The sequence below is a fragment of the Trichoderma aggressivum genome, assembly GCF_033847375.1.
Source record: "Trichoderma aggressivum f. europaeum strain CBS 100526 chromosome Unknown scaffold_006, whole genome shotgun sequence".
NCBI lineage: Eukaryota > Fungi > Ascomycota > Sordariomycetes > Hypocreales > Hypocreaceae > Trichoderma > Trichoderma aggressivum.
In genome coordinates, this window is record NW_026946372.1 from 858,331 (window position 1) to 877,174 (window position 18,844).

Consider the following 18,844-nt stretch of genomic DNA (forward strand, 5'->3'; position numbering starts at 1 on the left):
AGGTTATCTCTGTAGATATCTAGGTACTGCACATATAAAACTCCAAAAGCGAACCCCAATCAATGTTATTGCCTGCCTTGGGCGGCGCGGTTATAATGGAGACTGCGTTATCCATTCAACTTGATAGAGCTTTCCACAATAAGATAGACTTTAGTAATGGCTCATCCTATATATTACTCTCTGCCCTGGACCCCAAACTCTTTATCCCCATGAGAGCACGCATCCTGAGACATTTCCCATGTATACCAAGAAAGGTCACTGTTAGAACCAACTTTAGAATCGCTTTGACATGATGCCCGTTTGAGCCTTATTTTTTTGACTTCTCTTGCTATCTTGAGTTCTTTTCTTGTATATATTAGTCTTTAGGATATCTCTCTGTATATGCCCTTTATTATACATATATTGAATGCGTAATACAAGCAGTACAGCCCAGGCGGAACAGACACAAAACCGTGTGCTCTTAACGGCGCTGAAATAGCCAAACCTCGGTTTAGGTTCAAGATCATGGTGGAAGCCCCATCTACTCCCCCAGAGACAAGCCCACTAACCGGCAGATTAGTAGTTGAGTGGGAGACCATCGGTGAACGCCGGCTGCTGTATGTTTTGTTTTGCCCTTCTTTTCGATATCTCGACATCTCCAACACGTCGATTGATGCGCGAGTTTAGTTACCTTTCATTGTCTGGCAAACAAACAGATGGTTTCCTCCTCACAAACATCATCCAACAAGACTCGCCCAAATGTAGTAACCTGAAATGTATTGTATATCTCCAAAGCACCAATTGCCACCCATCCCGCATCTACCGTCTACTACCTATACCAAAGGATGCCAATGCCATGTATTATATCGTATCGTACTCAGAGGGAATGTTTTCGCTGCTTCTCCTGCGTAATGTGTAAAACGTCACCTTTCCTCACAGAGACCCTCCTGCCGTCGTTTTCGTCGGACTCTTGCTTCTCGCCTTCATAGCCCCCTTGCCAACAATCTTCTCCGTCCAGTTCCATGATGAAGGACTTAGTCTCCCGCCTTGACTCTCCTTTGGTTTATCCAGCTTCTTGTCGCCCGCGGCATCATGAATAGAGTCAAAATCATCCTCATTCTCGCTACTCGCCCAATCGCGCTCACTCCACGACATTGAATCTCCTCTATCGCCCTGATGACTGTGGTTCATGGAGGATCGATCGGTATCTTGCGTCCTTGGCAGGGGAGGCACTTCGTCGAGAGCCTCCCGAGCCTCGCTCGCATTTGTCGGCTCCGGAGCAAGACCGCGGGCTTGCTGCATAGACACCGTTTTCGTCTCGCGACCGTCCGCGCCAGGGGGTTGACCAATGTCCAAAGCCCGCTCGCCCATGTACTCGTCCTCGGTGCGTAATCGTGAAACGGCCGAGTCGCTAAAGTGAGCATCAACCAAGTGCTTGACGACCGGCCAACCGTAAGCGTTGGCAAACATGCGGCGTACGAAGATGTTGTTGTGGGCGTCTGGTTCCAGCTTGACAAGCACCTTGCGCCAAGACAAATCCTTGTGGTATCCGCGCGAAATCTTTTCCTCAACACGCATGCTCGAGCCGTCAACAACCTCGTTAGGCTGCTTTTCAGGACCCGTATGTGCAGTGTCGTCGTAGTCTTTTGCCGATGTCATTGAGTCTTCGTGGTTGATCCCTGAATGCGGCGTTGATGAGCCGCTGCCGCCGGGCGAGAGCAGCGACGAAGACGAGGACTTGAGCTTCATTTTACTAAGCGCAGAGGGCGTCCGCTTCTTCAAGGGTGGCGCGGGGATGTCTGTCGGATGATACACTCGGTCATGAAAGATTGTCCGTGGCCTCTTCGACGGATCAACGAGCCACTCCACATCTGGAATCTTGGGATTGAGCAGGTCTCCGGCAGATTCAAAGAACGTGGTCCTGGGCGGTGCTGTCAGGCCATCTATATCATTCTCAAGCTCGTGCCCTGCAGTTGCCTTGCCGGAACGTTTGCCCGTTTCTGACGAATTGGAGCTGTCGGCAGTGCTGGAAGCATCTCCACCGTTCTTAAGTGTCTGGCTCCTGCGCAATATCTTCTTCTGCTTCTCCGTCACGGGTTGCTCTTTTGGAGGGTCGTTGCTCCTAAATAAATTAAAGAATCCGGTGAGCGGAGTGTGAAGCAGGTTATCTCCTGGGCTTTCCAGTGGCTCATCTGGAAATACCGCTGGAACGGAGCGTAAGCTAGCCCGGTCGTCTTCGGCGAGAGCATCGTTGGATGGCTGCGGCACCTGATGGCTGTTGCTATTGCTACCATCACCATTAGGGGTCGTAGCACCCGAGTCGGTCTCAATGTCATCCGGAGGAATCTGCAGCTTCTGCCGCGATGATCCCATGTTGGCACCTGTGAGCTCGGCCCATCCAAAGCCTACAACCGTCTCGACGAGACCGGCATCTCTCCTTGCTTTGCCAACGCGGCCTAGACCCTGCCAGTCCAAGAACAACAGGCAACTTGTGCGCAGCGGAACGATGCCATCGTTGACCACGTTGGAGTAGACTGTTCGATTTCGAAATTTCTTGAGGGCGTTGTGAGCCGGCCCCGAGGGTAAGATTCGTAACAGAGGCTTGGACTCGGGCTGCGATTCGCCATAGACTTTCTTGTGAGCAGATTCGCCCAGGTTGCTCACAATGGCACCCCAACCGCTTCGTGCAATCGTCGGTGCTCTCCACGTCAGGCCTAAATCCTGCCCCGTCCTCCCCACGAGGCCAAAATCGAGCGCAAACTTGACGTAGAGAGGGTTTTCGTTGCTCAAGCCCAAGAAGGGCGTGGCCAGTGCGATGAAATTAATAGGTTTTATCAGGTCGAAGAACCGTGGTGAATGCTTTTGTATATATGCAATAGCGTAGGTCTGCACAAGGCCGCCCAATGAGTGCGCAATGAAGCTGATGCTCGTGACCTTGTAAGGTCTCCGGATTAGTTTGTGGTCTGGCGCTCCCTCCGAGTCGGCGGCCTTGACGATGGTGCTGTTTTTGTGAGCCTGCATAAAGTCGTGCGCCCCCTGATCGCCCAGCCCGTGGGCAAACCCTTCGAAAGCGCCTTTTCCTCCTATCGGTAAGAATGGCTGGTCCGGGTAGGTCATGGAGAGGACATATCTCGCTAGCCTTTTGCCAAGGTACTTGATTCCCTTCTCCGTCTTGGTGGCGTTTCCGGAATATCCTCGCACAATGACTTCTTCGTCTTCATCCTCGTCATCATCTTCGCTTCCTGTCGAAGAAGCACCGTCTTTTGCCTTGCTGCCGTTGTCGGTAGTAGCGTCGGCCTCTGCACGCTGCTTTGCTCTTCTCGCCTTGGCATCAATCTTGGCCTGCTTCGCAGCAGCATCGATGCTCTCTTTCATGAAGAGCATATCGGCGCCCAAGTTACTATGCAATCCATGCGTTAGAATGACAAGGTGAATCTTCTTTTGCTTCCGTGGGAGCGGCTCGTCTTCGGTTTCCGCATCGCCGGTCTTAACCATGCTCTCCACTGGTTCGTCGGCAGTAGGCCGTTCCTCAATCCTCTTGTCGCCAGCATCGTCCCACACCGGCAACCGGGGCGTGTTCCACAGAGTCGCCGTGTCTTCTACCTTGACAAGTACCGCTCTCGAAAAGACCCCGCGAGGCTGTCCCGGATGATGCCCGTCCTTGGCTCCAATGCTCTGCTGATGGTCCACTAGCTTTCCCGGCTGTGGTACCTGGGCCTGGCCGCCTACCACCGGGACGGAGGAGCTCAGGCTCAATGATTTCTGTTCTCTCGCCACCAGAAGCTCGTATCCCACCGCCGCCGATGTAGAGAAGATGACCTGTGACGAGATCTCGATGATCCAGCTCACGCTCTCGGAATCGTGCTCCGGGCCGTTGCCAAACGTGCCATGGCTTCCCGTCCCCGCCGCCTGCCGTATGTCTTCCGGCACGACAAGCTGACACTCCCACGAACCTCCGGCCTTGAGCATCGGCTCGAACTCGGGGACGCCATAGCGGCGCGGGCTGGGGAACTTTTCGTTGGGGTTGAACTTGGCAGGATACGTCGCCACGCTCAGGGTATACGGGCCGTGGACAAAGGCCGCTCGCAGGGCAATGTTGGACGTGTTACGTATGCGCACATACAGCCGCTCTGGCGACGGCAGGATGCGGTCCTGAGAGGGAGCGTAGGTGACGGTATAGCGGACAACCTCGCCAATCTTGACGCTGCCAGTCTGGTGGATGAGAAGCATCTTTCTCGGCTTCCAGGCGGCGCAAGGCCCCGCCGCTCTGATGCAGTTGCGTCAGCCTTGAGCTGCGTGTGTCGCTCGTTTCGCTCGTTCGATCGTTCGTCCGGTCTCGTTTCGTATATATATATATCCAAAGAGACCTGGCGACTGCAACGCGGTTCTCAATGGGCTCCTGTAGGCTCGAGCTGGAAATGGAGTGGAGGAAAGGAGAGGAGAGGCAAGATGTAGCAGCTCCAACGACGGAAGGGCAGTGGAGTGTTGGAATTCCGACGTATTAAACGTCTACATTATCCTCTACCCCGGCACCCTTTGCGAAACGATATGACAATGCACAGGTCAACAGGTCGAACGCTCATTTGAAGGGTAATTTAAAGTTGTGCATGGGTGAATTGCTAGGGAAGAGAAGAAAAAAAAGGGAATGGTTTGGAGGTGGGTTGATAGGAGATTGAGAGTGGCGTATCCGCACTCTGCATTGAAGTTGCGAATAAAAGAAACAGGATTATACCTGTAGTTACCTAGGCTGGCGGCGGCATGTGCTGTGCAGGGCGACGGTACCGGCGGACGGGGAACGGAGTACGTGGTACGTGGTACGCGGTACCCGTACACGTCAGTATCTGGGACTCGGGACTCGTATAGATTTCGCCCTGCGCCGGTACCAGGTACATACGTAACCTCACTCCTTAAAGACGGCCATTCGCTACTAGGTACGCTTTTATACTACTGAGATACGAAGTGATGCCAGTGTCCCAAAGAAACGGATCTGTCGGGAAGCCCGTTTCCCCGTTGCATGAATGAATCGATGGATTCGACCCTCTCCAGCATATGACGCTTAGTACTTGCATGACGGCGCTGTCGAGTCTCCCCAAAAAGGGCCGCACTGCTGCTGTGAGTGACACCGTAGCTGCCGTCATCGCAAATCGAAAGCCCCCCTTTATAGCATATCGTTTCGTTTCTCGGATTTTAGCGTGCTAGAAACGCCCTCGCTCTAGGTCTTTATTTAGCCACTCACGCCCAAGTAGGGTATCCGGTACGAGGCTCGTTTTGATTCCATCTGGGCGTCTGTGGCGTCACGCGACCTGGCATTGTTTGTTCAGATTGGCATGTGAATGGAAGACACAGTGTTTCTGCGCTATCCCGGCTTTCTGGCGCAATACCATGGGACTGCTATTAGTACCTGTACCTACCTACCTAGTAGTCTAAAATGAAGTCTTTCAAAAGGGGACGTCTGGATTGGGTAGTGGGTCTCGCTGCTTGTTTATTCTTCTTATAGAGATTTATGCTGCAAGACATCACATCTGATTTGCCTTTTCCAAGGCTATTCAAAATACATGAAATAGTTGAAACTATTGATAGGTGCCCCAAGCATTCAGTAACCAGTCAATCTCAGTCTTACCTACTTGGAACCTTTACATAGTAGTGAGTTACCTATTCAAAATACTAGTCATTATTCATCAGGAAATCCTGGCTCAACAAAAGCCCTCCACTCGGACACCCGATGCGCACCTCGGCCATACCCCGTCAACCCTGCCAAAGTCGATGACTTGGGCCTCTCGCGCTCATCCCCACTGCGCCGTGATCTGCGACGGGGAGAGGGAAGCTCGGTTTCAGCCGTCTCCACGCCATAGTAATACGGATCGTGAACTGATCTTGGCGTGGTGGTGTACGCATTATCGTAGTACGCGTCTCCTCCAAAGGGATTCGGCCTCATCAATCCAGGCGAGGGCATCGCCGGTACGGGGGCATAAGCTGGCGGTGGTGGCATAGAACCTCTTCCCATCGCGCCAAGAGCCATACCGACTCCCATATCTGGAGCGTGCCCAATGGTTGCATCTCTTGGATGCAGTACATGGGGTCGCATGGCTGGCGCTGGAGGAGATGGCCCTCTCGACTGGCGTCCTGGGCGGTTCTCTGACAACCTATCAGCTAGACGCTGCTCCATTGAGCCACTGCGCTGCGGACCCCTGGCACGGTTGACTCCAGAAACGTAGCTGTTGTAAGGCGGCTGCGGCTGTGTGGCTGAGGCTGCGGTAGGTAAGGTTGGCAAGCTTGTTCGTCTGTAATCCTCCATCGGGTGATGCTTGCTGCTGTTGAGCCCAAAATCCACCTCCTCCTCATCTTTCTCAGGAGTGATGGGAGCAAATGGGTTTTCGCGCTCTCGTTCTCGCTCCCAATCACGGTCTCGACCACGATCGCGATCACGCTTTCGATCTCGGTTACGATCTCGGTTACGATCACGATCACGGTCATGATCATGGTCGCGATCATCTTCGTACTCATCCTCATGCTCATCCGAGACCTGTAGTCTCCTTGCAAAATCGGCATCACGCTGCTCTTGGAGCCGGCGAAGGTGCATCTCCTCGTCGTAAACCTGAGGTTTCGGTCTTGTTGCGGGCATCGAGGAAGTGGGCCTTGAGTAAGATCGCAGTTCTTCCATGGAATTCGGCCTGTTGACCCGGAGAATCTTCCTCAGGTCTTCAGTGGGAATGTTCAAATCCTGAATTTGGTTGTTTTCCCATGGATTGGTTCCATTCTCGTAGTTAAACCATGGGCAGCTGCAACTTTTCCATTTGGTGCCGCATATCATACAGAATTCAGCTCCGCATCGGCTTTTTTTATTCATTCAGTGTTAGTAAACATAGGGACCCATGTGGTAGGACAGCGAGAAGCAAAGGAACGGCCAGCTTACCAGGTCATATGGTTGCATCCTTCTTTGAGTTCAACCATTGATTTACACTTATAACATCTCTTCCAACCCTCCTCCTTTGCCTGATCGAGAAATCTGTTCGTTTCTTCGTCACGTGGACATTCAGTAGAGTTGTGCCATTTACCGCTGCATTTTGGACAAACTTTGGTCTTGCAACGACCACAGCGAGCGACTCTTCTACCATCTTCTCCTCGATAAAAGCTGGTTGGCTTGATCCATTCACCACAGCGCTTTGATGGGCAATAGACTCGGTTCCCAGTTGAATATTCTGCAAACTTGCGGTTCCAAGTCCTCTTGAAATCATTGTCGAATAGCTTATCCACATGTTTGAGTGGGATATGACTTTTTGTGCAGCAGCGTGGTGGCATATGCTGCGGATCGTGAATCGACATTTCAAAGTTGCGCTTCATGCAGGCATTGCACATTCGGTGGCCGCACTTCAGGTCCGCTCCCTTTGACGACGGAGTGTCCTCCATACATATGACGCATTCAATCCTTGTGCAAGTTAGAATTTAATTTCCACTCTACCAAAAAAAATTGAGACGGTTTGTTCATGTCTTACCCTTTTCTTTTCTCCATCTTGCTTTGCTTTTCAAGTTTGAAGAATTTGTCTGGCGATGAAGGTCTGGACCTGGAGGCCGGCCTGGAAGCAGGCCGAGAAATGGGCCCAGAAGCGGCATTGCCAAAAATATTTCCCAAGATACGAGCGGGTCCTGAAGTCGAGCCGTTGAGGCTACGAGCAGATCGCATGGTAAATGATCTTCTAGGATCTCGATCCTCGTAGGCTGATTCTGCCGATCTATAACCTGCACCGTCTCGTCCAGTTGATGTTGCCCGTCTGGCCAACTTATTATTGGAGCTAAGTTTGTCAATTTGGATTCACAAAAGCAAGGTTCTGAAGAGAACAAACCTTTTTCTCGATGCAACAGGTGGCCGTGAACCTTCAATGACATGCGTCAACTGATAGCGCTGAGCCTTATGGGCTGACATGCTCCTCTCACGGACCCTGGAGGATTCTCGTGTATGCGAAGTAGAAGGCACATCACTGGCCGAAAGCGGAGGGTCAGAGTCCCGCTCGTCGTCAGAGTAATACCGTCGTGGTGTAAATCTCTTTCGATAACGGTTTCTATCGCTTGAGGAATCGAGATACTCATCACGGCTGGACAGGTGGTGTCTGCTGTGGCGTGACGAACCGTCAGCTGGTATCTCCTCCACCTCGAGGCCATGATCGTCATCTTCATCGCCGCCATACGATGAGACGCTCGCCGATCTGTGTGTCGAGGGCTCGGAATATGCTCCAGGCATTAGTCTGCGACGAGGGTGGTTTGGGGGCGAAGAGTTCCTCCTTGTACGGCGCGAAGGTTGCTCGTTGGCAGACTCATCCTCTCCATCGTACGAGTCCATCAGTGTGCCCTTTGGGCGACGGTAGGCATCCGAAGCAGCCCTAGCAAGCCCCGGTTGCCATGGTGGAATGTTGGAGCGGCCACCATTCGCAGCGGCGGCGGCGGCAGCAACAGCATCAGCAGCAGTTGCAGGTACGGTGGGAGTGGCGTCTACACCTTTGGCATTGTTGGACTCCCTTCTGCGCATCGTCAGCTGCGGCGGCGGCGCTGTTGCCAGGTCCAGACGTCGTTGTATTTGGACTGTACCACGGGTGTGAGGCTGCGGAGCTGCATCGTTGGCCTTTTGATTCCAATCGCTTGGTTCGCCAGGTCTGAGTTTCCGTCGTCCAGAGCGGACAGTGGCAGGACCAGGATCTCGACTCGATTCCAACCGCATATTGTCTGACTTGGAAAGAAGAGTGACGTCTAATTCAGCGTTCGACTCTCCCGTTGTGCTTATTCTTATGTCTTTATCTGCTCACCACCACAGACAGCAGCGTTGGACTTGACTCGGCTACCGCGCACAGACAGCGGCGGGGAAAAAGAGAAGAAAAAAATGGGTGTGAATCAAGGCGCGTACGCACACTCACGAAGACAGAGCACGAAAAGGGCACTCAATCCAACGAGTAACCCTTTGGCTCGCTCTGAGCTGTATCAAGGGGCGGGACAAGAGAGGGGGATTAGAAGAAGAAAAAGATGGTGCAGTCGGGTTATGCAGGAGCGATCGCAGCCTCGTGGGCCAGTCAGGAACGTCCACGCTGCACCGACTATTGCATCCCACAATACTCTGATTGGAGTTGAGGGGTCACGACGTGCATGACCACCTTTGCGAGAACGCCGTTTGTCAAGACGCCAAAGAGGCACTCGGGAGGAGGAAAGAGAGAGATGCCGCTGGACTGGAGATGGAAAGTACACGAGAAATCAGGAACAGAGGAATGGAGAAGGTAAAGGGAGGACGACAAGAAGAAAAGAAGAAGAAGAAGAGAGAAAAAAAAGCCGCGGCAAGGGAAATGCTGCCTTGCGTGGTAGTACTCCGTAGAAGTAGCAGATTGGGCTGCTAGGACTTTGGGCGTGTGTTTCACTGGCCCGCCTTCGCCCTCGCAGGTTTTGTCGTGCAAGGGGACTCTGGCCTGGAGGATGCGCCTGGGGAAGAAGGAGTCAAGGCCCCCAGATAAGCCGGCGCTTTAGATGCTTGATGGACGTGGCGGCTGAAGCGTGAATTCTTGTCCGCTTTGGAAACGGGGACACGGAACCTGCGTCTGCGAAACACGCACCAAACAAAGGATGCAGCAGACTTAAGCCGGCGCTTGCTGCGCAAAAAGAGGGGAGAAAAATGTAGTCGAGTGGGATGAAGTGACAAAAGTTGGGGGCCCTGGAAGACCTTGGGGCTAGACAGCGCGTGTAACTTGAGCAGTTTTCTCAATGCAAGGGGGAGGAGATGCACGCTGCAGATTGGGAATTCAAAAGGCAAAAGAGAAAAGGGCGTCTTTGTGCTTGAGGAGAATGGAAGAGATGAAGAAAATCAAATGGTGGTGGTTGGCATTATTGTGGTCAAGCAAGCAGGCTGGCGAAACAAACATCACGTGTGGGGTTGGAGGGGAAGGCGATGGGAAGGTGCTGCCTGCCAGCCCAAGGAATTCCGTGCTTGCCCATCAAGGCTCGTAATATTTTGGTGTACCGAGTACTTTAGTACTAGGTACAAAGTACTGGGATACGATACAACTCACAAGATACAACTCACAATCAATATCCCAGCAGCCTCGATCTTCTACTGGCACCAGTTTTCTTGCATTATCACCAAACCCCAAGCAAGATGCATGCGATGGATGAAGCGCGCACACTTCACCTTGCATAAGCCGCTAGACACTCTGGCGGAAGCGAGTAGCGAATGCATGAACACACTGCACTGTGCTGTCTTTGCCAGGTACCTCTGGCCTGCATCTCGACTGCGTCTCCTCATCGGCCTCTCCTCGAATCATCCACCAGACAGGCGGCTCGTGACTCTCTCTAGGCTGTGCCGGCAGCATGACCTGACTCTCGGCCCCTGTCAGTGCTCTCTGCCTCACACCCAGTTCTCTCCTCAGGCTGCCTCTGACTCCTCCCTGCAGCTCCTCATGAGACACACTCGACGCCCTCACGTGGAGATTGGGCTGTCGAATCACCGGGCTTCAAGCTAGTCTGCGGCTCGGCCCCCTTTGCGGCGTCCCTCGCCCGGGCCGTTGCCTCCACCGGCGGGTACAAAGAATGCACTTTTGCGGCCTGGGCTTGGGATCCGGTGCCGAAGCCACGGCGCGGATTTAGATCAAGGTTGCCCTGGTTATAAGAGAATCGGAGACTCCCATCATGAGGTGCATGGGAAAGCAACTCTGGTCTTCGACATACGTGAAAAGCTTCTCCTGGCCATTGGCGTTGCAATGGCGAGAGAGCATTAGCGGCCTGCAAGCTGCAGTGTGTAAGAGGTGGCATCGGTGGTATTGCCAAGGTACATTGCCAGAAATGGTAAAATCTGCAAAGCGCCACCAGGCATCCTTTTCGACCCAAGGCCACTTCACAAGGAGATGGGAGAGAAACCCTAAACCTCATTCGTCTAATACTAACCGTGAAATGCTCAGGTCGCATCTAGGTACGAAGATAATGATTTATCCAAATAACTACGGTATTGCAATCAAGAATCTCACCAATGACTTCGAGACTCGAGTAACAATTGGTGGGTCGGACCGAATCACGCATCCCCTTTAGCCGCCGGATTGGCCATACACACCAAAGTTTGGGTGTATGATATCCAGTATCGACAGAGGTACGTATGTAGTGCCATACCCTACGTGCATGCGCTTGTGCCTGTCTACATGAATATGCAGTAGTGCTTCCGGCGCATACACGCAAGGTAGTTTCACGAAGACTGATGAAGACACAGTCGTGCATCCTCCAAAGACATCTCAGTGCAACGTCATTTCACGTGCTACAAGAGTATCGTGACTAATGCCCTCTTGGATGTCTTGTAGCGAGAGGAGCAATGACGCTAGAATCAGATGGGAATGAAGACTTTATACAGACACTGATTGGCCGGGCGACATGGCAACTTGCGTAGACGCGCAGTCTGAGCATACCATTTTGTGAAGGCGTTGATGTCACAGATTTTATCTTGTCCAAGACAATACATGGCGGAATAACAGGTTTTCTTTTACTCAATTATAAGCTATATACAGTGAGTCATATACACAAAGCTCATTCCATCATTACATCACATCAGAAATCGAACAAGCTGAATCGATCATAGCCTCGTAGATGGCCATCCTCTACGCAAAGACGGCCGCGGTAATCTGACCAGCGATATCCGCATACGCCACAAAGCCGCCAAGCAGGCCAGTGTCGGGGGAACGGTCGACAAAGACAACGCGGCCGTCATCCTGCAGGCCAACGGCGAGCAGGTTGCCCTCCTTGTTGATGGAGAACTGGCGGGGGAACTGGCCGCCAGCGGGAACGACCTGCAGGACCTGGAGCTGGCCAGTGGTTGCGTCAATCTTGAAGTTGATGAGAGGGTCGGAGGGGATGGTGACTGAAGGGTTGTCGAAATCGGGGATGGTGGTGCTGTTCTCTGCGCGGGAAGAGACAATGAGGTAGTTGGAATCGGGCTGGGAGGTGCGTATTAGCTTAGACTCTTTGAAGCTTGGCGTGGAATCATTCAACTTACAGAAACAACAACCTCGGAAGCGGCATAGCTGCTGGGCTCAGCTGGGCCTGCGCCGTGGCTGGGGATGTTGAAGATCTCGGTCAGCTTGATCTGACCATTGGGATAAGTAACGTTATATCCAATGATGGTGTTGCCCAGCTCAGTGACGAGGTAGGCAAACGTCTTGCTGCCCTTGACGACAAAGGTAATGTGTCGAGGACCAGAGCCAGGCTTGACGTTGACGGGCGTGATGTCCTTGAGAGCCAAGGTGTTGGGGTCGAAGGAGTAGAGGTGGATGAGATCCATGCCCAGGTCAGGGACGAGCAAGAACTTGCCCGTGGGGTCGAGGACCGCCTCGTGAGGGTGAGGGGCATCTTGACGAGAAGGGTCGGTGGGAGGGCCGGTCAGCTTGAAGTTCTTGGTTTGAAGGAGCTTCAGCTTGCTGGGGTTGGAGACGTCATAGGTGGTGAAGGCAGAGCCACCACTGCAAAGAAACCATGGTTAGCTTTCCGTGTTGATTTTTATTTATTTATTTACACATCCGTCCCCCAAACTAGTGGACCGAATCACTCAGCTAATGCAAACTTACTAGTGAGCCAAAGCCAGACCGTGGCGGTTGTTACCAAACACAACGCCGCTCACAGGGCCATTGGCGGTGCTGATCGAGCCAAGCTTCTGCAGAGTGCCGCCAGGAGATGTCTTGAAGGCAGTTAGAGCACCATGGGGCGTGTTCAGGCCCTCGTTGAGGCAGTACAGGATGGAGTCGGGCGAGTCCAGAGTCAGCCACGTAGGGTTGTCAGAGCAGGCCTGGGACACGGCGACGGGGCTCAGCTTCTGGATGCCCGTGTTCTGGCCATGCGTGTAGTTGAGCGTCGTGACGGTCTGGGAGTACGAAGAGACGTAGACCAGGCCGGCGGAGGCAAGGTTACCTGCGCACAACAGCGTTGCGGCGAGGCTCTTCTGGAGGTTGCTGCGGCGGCTAGGCATTGTGTAAGACGATGCTGTGAGCTCAATTGGCAAATGCGAAGACAAAGGCAATGGACTGGGGACAAGATTCTAAATGAAGCGAGCTTGCAACAGAAAAGAACAAGAAACAGAAAGGGCGGAATAATCTGAGACACGTCCCGGCACTATTTATAAGATCGGCATTGAGCTTCTCCCCGCGTACTCGTACAGGGTATGAGAGACGATCATACAACACAAGTCCCCCCAATTGATTCGCAGCTTTTCGTTACCCCAACACTGTCAGCTACACACCGCAGATCTTGGCCTGCTGAAAAACGACAGCCTGCATGCAGAAATTACATGGTATCGACGGAATATCCGTGACTCCAGGAAACATCGCGGGAATCCCCTGATGACGAATAGGCATTGTTACAGTGACATCGGCTGCCTAACTGGGAAGGAGGAACAATCAGCTCGAAAGCCGCTGACAAGGTGGGGGGCAAGAACATGAAGGGGACCTACATTATTTGGGGGGCTGAAAGCTGGACGCCCTATTCATCTTCTTTTCACACGGAAGCATCTTGTCCCGTCTGTCTTCTCGCCTGGCAATCTGCGGAGATTGTACGGAGGTATAGCTTCAGCGTTGGCATGCGACGTAACACCCTTGAGGCGGCCCAAAGCTGGTCAAGTTTTTTCTACCAACAGTCGCGTATTGCCAAGGATACAGGCGGCCCAATTCTGTCAGCCTCTGCGGAGAGTGTGGATCTTGGGACGAGACAAATCGATCCGAGCCTAGATGGCATCCAGATGTCAGTCAGCTCGGGCTTCTGGACCTAACCTTGGATGTGTGTGTCTTGCCAGCGTTGAACAATTGGACCATTACAGGCTCACCGAATATCAAACATACTGTATCTACCTGATGCTCCTCCTTCACAAACAGCCAACTCTATAGAATCCAAAGCTAAACGGAAAGAAACCCCGTCCATGATCATCATCAAAAGAAGCCAAGACATCACGTCAACAAAACACCACAACCTAAAACAAAACAAAACAAAACATCCCCGTCACCGTCACCGCCGGTCCCGCATCCCGCATTCAATTCGGGCCTGTCCCTCAGCGCTACTGCCGCCTTGTCCCTAGCCGTTTCAACGCACCGCCTGTCCCGGCATCTCGTCTCGTGTAAGCCATAGTCGAGACTTCTGCTACTACTCTACGCTACATCGTGCTCATTCGAAAAATCCCTTTATAGCTGAATCCCTATGTTCTATATTCAATTCATTGGCATCCATGTGTACCTAGCGTCAAGACATTACATCTCAATAAACCCCTTCCCAACTTCTACCAGCCTCTCCATCACTATAGAGTACAAGTTATCACGCAAGAGACACCTCATCCCTCCACTGACCCCCACCAAGCGATTCATCTTCTTCGATATCGCCTCGGCGGGAGGCATCCGAATAGCCGTCCTCATCTCATGCAAGGCACAATTCTGTGGGGGAGCGGTGACAGCTGGGAGCATCCTATCGATACCTCTCGTTGAAGAATTCCCACCAATCCTCACTGCCTGCCTCGGCTCCTCCAAGCGTCATAGCATGTAGGACACCAAAGCACGACCAGCAACCTTGTAGCACTCACTGTACGTCTTCATTGCTGTTGAATAGATTTAATTTTCTTTATTGACATGTGTCTATCACCTTTACCTCATATCCTGACGCCTTTCTTGGTATCATAGTTTTCGTCCATCTTGCGCCGCCATCTATATCATTCCAACAGGTATTCCGTGCATCCGAAATAATTCATCAAATTTTCATGGGCGTTCCTTCGTTTGCTGGTGTCGTAGTACCCTTTGAGTGAGACATGCTGTACGGTGCCTAAACAAAGAAGGATTGTTAGTTTGTCCTGACGGCAGACAAAATAAGAGAATCGATGGCTTACCAAAACCTCCTTGGCGTTACAGATTCTCCATGCCAGTTTCCTCACGCTCCGGTCCGCAAGGACGACGGCTGGCGCAAATTCTACACCAAACATCTCCCGGATGGCGTAAACAATTCTCTTGGCGTACTTGCCATCTCGCTCCACATGACTGCCGAAGCTCTCATCCACGGTGCTTGGCGCAATATCATCATCACGATCCAGACAGTTTTGGATAATGGGAAGAAGAGCCTCCTCGACAGCCTTAGCATACAACGCCTTGGTACCAACGTCGACGTCGACGTCTTCTTCGTCAAATTTGCTGATGCGGATTTCGAAAGGTTCCGAGATGCTCATGACCGTGTGACGTCCATCATGGTGGTATCTAAACTCATAGACACCTTGCGTCCACCATAGCTTATCTCCTTGGAAAACAACCTCGCCCTCCATCATATCAGGGTCCGAGGGATCAGCTTTGGCCACGGCGTGCTCCTTGACAGTAATGCTAGTATTTGCCATCGAAGCATCGTAGGCACCAGTGCATGTGGGTGTCCACCTTCCGAGTGACGAAACTTCGGTCGTGTCTCGAAGGCGATTATCCGTTACCATGTAGAGGCCAATCCAATCTTCTTTGCTGTGGTTTGCGGGCGCTCGCCACCTGACTCGCAGAGGGGCACCGTATTCAAAAGTCTTCGTCTTGATCAGCTTTGGGAAGCGTCCTGAGAAGCTCTCTTTACCAGTGGCTCTTTCGTCAACGGCCGATTGAAGAGAGGGGGTTCCCTCAATAGTGAGTGAATACTGCTTAGGATCCAGTCCGGCGAGGTCGGGGGCAATTCTGGTAATCGTGAGGCGGGCAGGTGCTACGTTGAAAAGAGCAGATGTGTCTCGGACGATAGTTTTGACACCAGAAGCAAACTTGGGGCGGGCACTGTCCAAAAACTCTTCGACAAAGTGCGAGGTGTCGTCCAGGACCTTGTCCACGCTTTCCTGCCATACTTTGACCGGAGGCGGTAATGATCGCTTGATGAATTTGGTGAGACCTGCCTCCTCCCGAATGCTTCTTCCATAAATCTTTTGCATGTGAGGTCGTTCGACGAACGCGATGACCATGACATTCAAGATTTGCGTAACCAGAGCAGTGATGAAAATGCCTCGGCTCCAGGTGATGAGAGCAGCACCCCAGATGCCAGCAGTTCCAAAAACTCTTTCGGGGTTGTTGAGAAATCGGTAGATGGAGGTGTATGTAAGCTTGGCTTCATGGTCGAAGAAGAAGTCGCCGCAGAACCAGCCAAATTCGCCGAGGGAATCATACACACTGAAGGCAGTCCATAGCTGTAGAGCAATCAAGCCAGCTCCAAGCACGTGCTTGAAAAGAACCAGGCCGTAGCCCCAGTCTTCCGGAAGGTTGTACATCTTCCAACAAGCTGCAATGAAAGATGTGTTGCACATGATCATGCTGATATGGTACATGGCTTTCCATTGGCGCCAGGCTTCTCCAGCACTCTCGCCATATTTAAGAAAGTGGCGAGTCCACATCTTTGATTTAGATTGTCGGTCCAACACGAAGCCGAGGCCAGCGTGATACCATAGCCGCCACAAAAGTGCGTGAGCAACGAAAATTACTTTCCAGAAGGATGTTGCCGGCGTCGCAAAAGTAAGGGCCGCGACATAGATGGGCAGAATAACGACAACACAGTCTGGAACCCGGAACAGATCCATGTTGTGCAACCCAACGAGATTGTGTACAGGTGCTGGCATATCCTTCTGCGAGATGGAATTGGATCGCTTGAGTGTATTTTCTGCCGGAAGATCAAAAGCCACCGTGGGGGTGACTGGGCTTCGGTTTCCAGTCTTTTCTCTTGGGGCAGGAGGATTGTAAATCTTGTCGATATGAGGGTTTTCCACCGACACGAGGAACGCAAACTGGGCAAGATGGGCGAGGATGGAGATGAAGAGCACCTCGTAGCTGGCTGCCATCATCGATATACCGTAGTATCCGGCGTAACCAATCGAATACATGGGGTGGGGCGCCATCTCAAAGACACCGTCGAATGTGAGATCCTGATCGATGAGATAGAAGAAATCTCCCCAGTACCAAGCAAAATCCTTGACAACGCGATGCGCATCGAGCTTAACCCAGAGATTGAAACCGACCAGTGTGATGCCCAAAAGCCAACGAGAGCTTCCGAAAAGTATACTCTCGTCCTTTGGTGAGTGGCCACAGACAATGGCGAACAGACAGTATGACACGAAATCACACATCAAGATCAGGTCAACAACCCTTCGGAAGACGAGCCAGGTGTTGTATTCAATGGGAGCCTTCTCAAACTCATAGTCTTCAGGGATCTTGGCTTCGAGCTCTCGCTTTAGCAGATTGTACAGCCATGGGCGGGGATTATTGCCAGTGCTCGGATGCTCGAATAGCTTCCATCGCTGGGCCCAGGTAATCAGGCGCCGGTGATGGGATTGGATATGTAGCAAGATGCCGATGCCAACATTGTAAGAGGCTCTCCAAAAGAGGAAAACGGCTGCAAATACGGGGCGCTTATACCCAGCCGGAAGGAAATATGCCGCTAGGATATGCAATGCCAGAATAGCCAAGACGATAACGTCTGAAAGGTTCTTGGGCTGCCGCGGATCAAGGAGCTGTGAGACCATGTCATGCGTAGTCGGCACAACGAATACTATCCCAATTGAGGGGCATTGGTTAGTACCATGGCTTGTGTGAGCCAAAACGGTGCGATTTTCCCACATCACTCACCTGTGCCATCTGGTGTACGACCAAAAGTCTTCTTTTGCTTGCCAATGTCACCATCCTGGGGATCCTGGCCAGCGCACTGCGGTTCCATTGGCGACTGGTGACCGGGGCTGATGCTACCACTTCCCTCAGACGCATCGTCGTAGAGCTGCCGGTGCCGCAGCTCAGCACCTCCAGCCGAGACGTCGGCGGCCGTGCTCATGGTGGACGGAGTTGAGGATCGTCCGAGTGGGCCGCGAAATGACAGAGGTTGAAGAACGGAGAGGAGCAAGAGGGTAGAGAAGCAGAAAGTTGCGAGCAATTGGGAGCTTGTGGGCTATTTAGCTGGACTTTTGCATACACTCGGAACGTCCAATCACGGGCGGCAGGACAGATTGTTGAGAAACGACTGCAGGGCCCTTTCGGGGTTCGTTGATTGCAGGGCGGAGCCACCAATCCGGAGTCTAGAAGCGAGCTGATCTCCGGGCTAATGTCGAAGCGCAAGTTGATGTTCAACCCGAATAGCGTTCCGTGTCACCTTTGGGTAGCAGTGGTTGTTTTGATACAACAAGCGGTTGACGCTTGTCGACGCAGACCGAGAAAAACGGCGTTGTTGAAGGCCGTTTTGTGGTTTGTTTTTGCTGTTGTTGAGTTGAAAGTGAAAGTGAAAAAAGCAAGAAGACGGCGGAAGAGGCGAGAAGGCTGCTTAGGTGTCTTGTGACCTCTGCCCAGCTCTGGGAGGGAAGGGGGCGCCGTTGCTACCGAGCAACATGCCAGTGTGGAGAGACACTTTAACGAACTAGAACGGCTGCCAAGTTGATGTCAATAGTGGGGGGAACCGCTGGAAATCGTTGGTAGCCCCCTAACGCAATCGCTGCTGTCGGCTAAAGCAGGCACATTAGTTCCTTACTGTACTTGAACACGAGCCTAAAGTGCTTACAATTGAAGTTGACAATTGCCCTTCAACAGTGACGATATTGATATGAAATTGATAAAAGGGTACGAGGGTAGGGTATTAGAATGAATGCAGCCGATGGGGTGAAGATGCAGGTACATCAATCGCTCGATGCCGTGAGAGCGCAACAACGTGATTTCCATGGACTGCAAAGTATCGGGCCAGACACAGATAGAGTCCAGCCCACTTCTCCAGCAAAATGACGAATGCAGCTAAAAAAGACTTGAGACCAGAAAGTCAGACATGTGAAAGTCAGACCCTGGTCCGCGAGATGCTGCTTGATTGGTGCAACCCCCCCACATTTGCCCAACAGATGGAAGCCCCACCACGGAGG

The 18,844-nt window shown here is 52.3% G+C and overlaps 4 protein-coding genes across 4 annotated transcripts; all 4 read right to left on the minus strand.

The window, feature by feature from the left end:
- Positions 1-912: 912 nt before the first annotated feature.
- Triagg1_2501 (uncharacterized protein) lies at positions 913-4,209 on the minus strand (the record flags this gene model as incomplete). Its single annotated transcript, XM_062896690.1, has 1 exon — positions 913-4,209. The coding sequence occupies one exon, from the start codon at positions 4,207-4,209 to the stop codon at positions 913-915; it is 3,297 nt and encodes a 1,098-aa protein (XP_062758713.1).
- Positions 4,210-5,650: 1,441 nt separating this feature from the next.
- Positions 5,651-8,689, minus strand: Triagg1_2502 (uncharacterized protein; the record flags this gene model as incomplete). The annotated part of the gene is made up of 5 exons (XM_062896691.1): positions 5,651-6,700; positions 7,035-7,140; positions 7,187-7,405; positions 7,473-7,769; positions 7,821-8,689. 5 exons carry the CDS (start codon positions 8,687-8,689, stop codon positions 5,651-5,653), a joined length of 2,541 nt encoding a protein of 846 aa, XP_062758714.1.
- A 2,899-nt stretch (positions 8,690-11,588) lies between these two features.
- Positions 11,589-12,949, minus strand: Triagg1_2503 (uncharacterized protein; the record flags this gene model as incomplete). The annotated part of the gene is made up of 3 exons (XM_062896692.1): positions 11,589-11,924; positions 11,984-12,446; positions 12,552-12,949. The coding sequence occupies 3 exons, from the start codon at positions 12,947-12,949 to the stop codon at positions 11,589-11,591; spliced, it is 1,197 nt and encodes a 398-aa protein (XP_062758715.1).
- A 1,757-nt stretch (positions 12,950-14,706) lies between these two features.
- Positions 14,707-17,778, minus strand: Triagg1_2504 (uncharacterized protein; the record flags this gene model as incomplete). The annotated part of the gene is made up of 3 exons (XM_062896693.1): positions 14,707-14,778; positions 14,843-17,502; positions 17,580-17,778. The coding sequence occupies 3 exons, from the start codon at positions 17,776-17,778 to the stop codon at positions 14,707-14,709; spliced, it is 2,931 nt and encodes a 976-aa protein (XP_062758716.1).
- Positions 17,779-18,844: the final 1,066 nt, after the last annotated feature.